Source organism: Pteropus alecto, unplaced genomic scaffold, assembly GCF_000325575.1.
Source record: "Pteropus alecto unplaced genomic scaffold, ASM32557v1 scaffold103, whole genome shotgun sequence".
Taxonomy (NCBI): domain Eukaryota; kingdom Metazoa; phylum Chordata; class Mammalia; order Chiroptera; family Pteropodidae; genus Pteropus; species Pteropus alecto.
In genome coordinates this window covers 807,489-813,034 of record NW_006436288.1, presented here as the reverse complement: position 1 = coordinate 813,034, position 5,546 = coordinate 807,489, and the positions used below count along the sequence as shown (strand labels likewise).

General features: G+C 33.8%; 1 protein-coding gene across 1 annotated transcript in view; it reads right to left on the bottom strand.

Annotated features, from left to right (window-relative positions):
- Nucleotides 1–1,888: 1,888 nt before the first annotated feature.
- CREBL2 (cAMP responsive element binding protein like 2) overlaps nucleotides 1,889–5,546 on the bottom strand; it is a 15,576-nt gene continuing 11,918 nt past the window's right edge. The window contains exons 2-4 of the mRNA XM_025047415.1: nucleotides 5,480–5,546; nucleotides 4,188–4,332; nucleotides 1,889–2,101 (exon numbers count right to left, since the gene is read on the bottom strand). The exon at nucleotides 5,480–5,546 is cut by the window's right edge and continues 134 nt beyond it. Coding sequence (XP_024903183.1) covers nucleotides 2,097–2,101; nucleotides 4,188–4,332; nucleotides 5,480–5,546 — 217 coding nt within the window. The 3' untranslated portion in view covers nucleotides 1,889–2,096. The remainder of the gene's footprint in view (nucleotides 2,102–4,187; nucleotides 4,333–5,479) is intronic.

The following is a 5,546-nucleotide window of genomic DNA, read 5'->3' as shown; positions in this document are numbered from 1 at the left end:
ATAGTTCAAATAAATGACCCTGTAATTTAAAATTACAACCGGAGAAGAAATACTTCAAGCACAATGGAGACATTCCATTGAAGAGTCACATTCATTTTGGAATGTTTGCTTTGAAAACAACTCTTCTGGGAATTCAAAAGGTACTGAACAAAGCAACACAGAGTACATCTTGGGTTGTTTTGCAAAATAAAAATATACATTTGAGTAGACCAGATGGCAAAACATACCCATTACAATCTGAACATTATATTTAAAACATTTAAAAAATTCTGAAGGCCTGAATATTAACAACCTTTTATCTATATTTGTGACCCTAAAAAGACATTAAATACTCTTAAGCTCCTAGTCCACCAAAACTCAAAACATAGAGAGACCCAACAGTCTGGGCTAGTGGCATAACAGTAGTCACACAGGACTAGACTAGAGATCTGAGTTTGCAACCTAAGCACAAGAGATCTTTAGGAACTCAGGCTAAGGGGAGGCACTTTTTTCAAATGCATGGCCTAAGAGAAGTGGGGAAAAGTACCCTGTAATCTGAAACTATGTGGTCCATCTCATGTTCCACCTCACAGACAATCTAGACTATGATGCCTCCTCTTAAAACTGTCATTTCATAACAAAACATATTTTGTTTGGAAGCCAAATAGTTGCTTCATTAGAGCTAAGAACAATTATAATTTAGGAGCAACGGAGAACACGACTCTTGATTTAACTTCCAGAGAAAGTGATAAATAAAGTGTCTCAATGGGGAATCAAAAGATTCCTAGGTCTATCTGAGTGTATCATACTATGAGCTTGATTCCTCAACCATCGCTTCATTTGGTGGTCAAAAAAAGTACATGCAGCTGTGACGGGAACTGGAAGGAACTATTCCATTCTTCTGCATCTCCTGCCAGACCCACTAGCTTTGTGCTGTGCACAACTCTAGCCTACAGTGTTTCACTCCAGAGCTCAGCCTGGGCTGAACCAGATGCACACCCACAGTGTGTTTCTTTCTGGCTCAGAACACATTCATAAGAAAAGTCACCTCAGGGGAAGAAACTAAGTGTTCTGGTTATTAGATCTACCAGCAATTTGTCCCTCATTTTGTTCTAGATCTCTTGAGGCAGAAACTCAATCTCAGCAGCTAATTTCATCCCATTTTTGTTAGAAAAATTCTCCGACTTAGTTGACTACACAAAGAAATGTGTGTGAACATTCACTCCTTCCCTCCCCACATACATATATAGACATACAAATATAGAAACACATACATATATACTCTAGGTTGTCAAGGTGATGTATGCTGCTGAAATGCCTAAAAGGTTATTTCTTGCTTAAAAAAATAAGATTGGACTAATTATTTTCCACATATGGATTAGGCCCTAGCAAACTTTTATAAATATAGTTTGAGAAGACAGCAACAAAGTTTTAAATAGAGGCTGTCTTCAGGGCTTTCCTGATGGACACTGTTAACATGTACATTATTTAAAACAGGCATATCGTTAGGGATTATAAAAATAGAAATGTACATATTTGTTAATACATATTCACAGCTTATGCTGGAATGGCTCACAGGAGAAATCAAGGTTCATGCAGAAAATAGACGTTACTCAAGTAAATATAAAGAAATAAGATTAGGTCCATAAAGGCTAAGAACTTACAGTCAGTAATCAGCCCATTTGGTTTCTTTGTAGGGCAGTCAAAAACATTAAAAGAGGTGACACCTAAACACACATACACATACGATTACACAAATTACATGGAAAGAATATAAATTAACCAATAGAGCAATGTGGAGTTAAGGTGCAAAAATACAATCTTTACCCATTTTTTTCTACTCCTGTGTTTTCAAGCATTGCAACATGTTAAATGCCAGTGGGTGGCAATACCAACCAGAACAGGTATGAATGTTTATAAATTTTCTATGTATTAAAAGTTAAAGCAAAATCCTTTGAGATCTATGATCACACATTTTGGTAGAAACTGCAGATTTACAGAGATGACTACTGAGCAGTAGATAGTAAATGGAGCCAAGAGGTACAATCTTGCCTATTAATTCTCCATGGTAATCAGGATATTGGCTTCAATCACTGACTCATCATTTCATATGATCTTCACCCTGAAAAAATAAATCAAAGGTACCAATGTAAGAATGTTTTTAAGGTTAATGAAGTTTGGTATATACTATTTTTAAATACAGACTGAAGGAAAACTGAACTGATTTGGCTTTTTCTCCTTAATTCAATTTAGATTAAGGCAATTGCTACCTCTTCTAATAAAAGTTATTGAAAAGCCAATCTTTCAATTTTATAATTTTTTTTAAAAGATAAAAAGTTTGTAACACTTCCCTATAACTATTTCAAGTGCTCTAAAAGCAATCACAATAATGAAGAAATCAATACATGACATCTTCATTCTAATATCTTTACAGTCTTTTTACAAATGATGCTAGGATAACTGGATAGTCACATGCAAAAGAATTAAGTTGGACCCCTAACTCACACCATATAGAAAAATTAACTCAAAATGGATCAATGACCTAAATATGAGCTAAAACTATAAAACTCTTAGAAAAAAACATAACGTAAATCTCCATGACTGTGGATTTGGCAATGGGTTGTTAGATATGACACCTAAGGTGTGAACAACAAAAGAAAAATAAATAAACTGGACTTCATGAAAATAAAAATGTTTTGTGCACCAAAGAACATTATCAAGAAAGTGAAAAGATGACCTACACAATGAGAGAAATATCTGAAAATCATATATCTGATAAAGGTCTAGAATCCAGAATATATAAAGAGCTCTTACAACTCAACAACAAAATGAACAACTCAAAAAATGGGCAAAAGACTTAAGCAGACATTTCTTCAATGAAAATATACACATGACCAACAAACACATGAAAAGATGCTTAACATCATTAATCACTCACGAAATGTATATCAAACCACCATCAGATACCACTTCACATCCACTAGGAAGGCTTTAGTTTTTAAAAACGGAAAATAAAGTGTTGGTAAGATGTAGAAAAATGGGAAGTTCATATTGCTGGTGGGAATGTAAAATATTTCAGCCACTGTGGAAACAGTTTGTGGTTTCTCTAAAAGTTAAATATAGAATTACCACATTACCCAGCAATTCCACTTCTATGTATATACTCAAACGAATTGAAAAGTTCTCAAATACACACTTGTACATGCATATTCATAGCACTCCTGTTAACAATAGTCATAAGGTAGAAACAAATATCCATCAATGGATTAATGGATAAACAAACTGAGGGATGCATATACAATAGAATATTATACAGCCATAAAATGGAATGAAGTACTGATACATGCCACAATGTGGATAAACCTTGAAAATATTATTCTAGGTGAAAGAAGCTAGACACAAAAAGTCACATACTTTGATTCATTTATATGAAATATCCAGATAAGGTAAATCTATAGAGACAAGAAGCAGATTCATGGTTGTCAGGAGTTAGAGGAGGGGGTAATAGCAAAAAACTGCTTATGAGTTTGGGGTTTTCTTTTGGGGTGATGAAATGTTTTACAACTAGATAGAGGTAGTGGATGTACAACACTGTAAATGTAATAAATGCCCCTGAATTATTACTTTAAAATGGTTAGTTTTATGTTATATGAATTTCACCTCAATTAAAATTTTCTTTATTTTTAAATAAAGTGATGATGGGCTACTCTACTAGATAGAGCCTAAAAGTGAGGACAGGTTCTACCATTATAGCTGTGTTGACCTTGGGCACCTTACCTCGCCCCTCTGCTATTTCTTCATCTATAAATTAAAAAGGATAATTCCTTAACATAATTATTGCAGGAAATACTTAAGATTGATTTAAGTGAAAATACTTTGTAAGCTCTAAATCAAAATATAAATAAAAATAATTATATTATTAACAATAACTAGAATGGAACATTCCCTTTATGGACTAGGTCTGCTGAATATGAAAATTTCTATAAATTTATCAGTTGCTCTTTATAGACCTCATGTAAAATGCATTTCAATATTCAGAATCTAATATCATTTCACTTGCTTATTAGTATATTACAAATGACATCAACGTTTTATTTATTTAAAGACAGACAGAGGGTGAAAAAAGACATATGGAGGAAACTGGTCAACAGAAATCCTACCTTAGGACACTCCTGTACATATATAAACTCTCTGCATATGGTACTCACAGGAATTGCTATTAGCGTCTGTTTTCCCAGCTTTCGTGTGCCTGCTTGAGTTCTGCTGAGATTTGCTCTGCTCCTCTCCAGTGAGTAGGGCCTTTATTTCAGAAGGGATTTTTCCTTGGTCCATTGCCATGCACCACTGCTTGTACTGAAATATGTAAAATATATTTTAGTAAAATTCAGAGACTACTAGTAGAAATGCTAGACAAAAGAACTCCCATACCTAGAGATCAAGTTGGCTGCTGGAAATCGTACTCTCCACTGTATTTCCTATTTAAAAATCTAAGACATGTACAAGGCCTGCCATCTTTCAGAAGAGGGTGAAAAACTGCTATTGAATCTTCTTGTGATAAACTGGAGTATTGCTCAAATTAAAAATGCCCCTCTGGTTAAAAGAACATCTCCTCACAGTGTGCCGCTAACTAGAATTCATCTCTTTTTGCTAATGGTCGCATTACTTCTACTCCTAAAATAAGTAACTTTGCAATTCCTTTCTCTTTCATAAACATTCACTTAACATCTACTTTCTACTAGAGTGTGTACTATGGACTTTGGAGGCATACAAAGATTAATCAGTCTTAAAATTATGCCTCAAGTGGCTTATATTGCAGAAGGTAAGAAATAATTTAGAGCATAAGTCAAATTCAATATATTTTAAAAATCTACTAAATAGTGCATATCTGAACTCTCTTCATGCCCCAACCTTATTTTCTTACCTTCTAAAAAGTGAGGTAGCCTATCCCAGTTTTGTAATGATCATGTATTATCTCTCTCTTCTCCAACCTCTTTTACCTATTCTCTTTTACATTTCTACAGTCACTACCCAAAATATAAATGAATAAAACATGCCAAAAAAATATGTTTAAACACAAATGCTATCATACTATACATATTGTTATATATTTTTATATTGCTTTTTCCACTTAGCAACACGTTGCAAATGTCTTTCTACATCAGTAATATATACATATGTGCACTGTTTTTTTACTGGCTGTAAAGTAGTTCAATATATGAATGTAGTATAATTTATTTAACCGATACTCTAATGTCGTATGTTTGTTATTTTCCATTTTTTTATTATAAATAATCCTTTAATGAAATATTCATGCATATTCTACTCCCACCAGTAGTGTACAAAAATGCTTATGTGTGTACATCCTGGCTAACCAATGAATATTCTTTCCCATGCCTGTCAACTGGATAGGTGAAAATTGATATCTTCATGTTTTAATGTATGTTTCTTTGTCATGCTTAGGTTGATTTTTTTCATGTGTTATGTTGACAGACTTTCTTACCATTTCCAGTTCCTCTCTCAGGGCACATATGGCTCTTTCCCGACTGGATACCAACTCTTCCAAATAC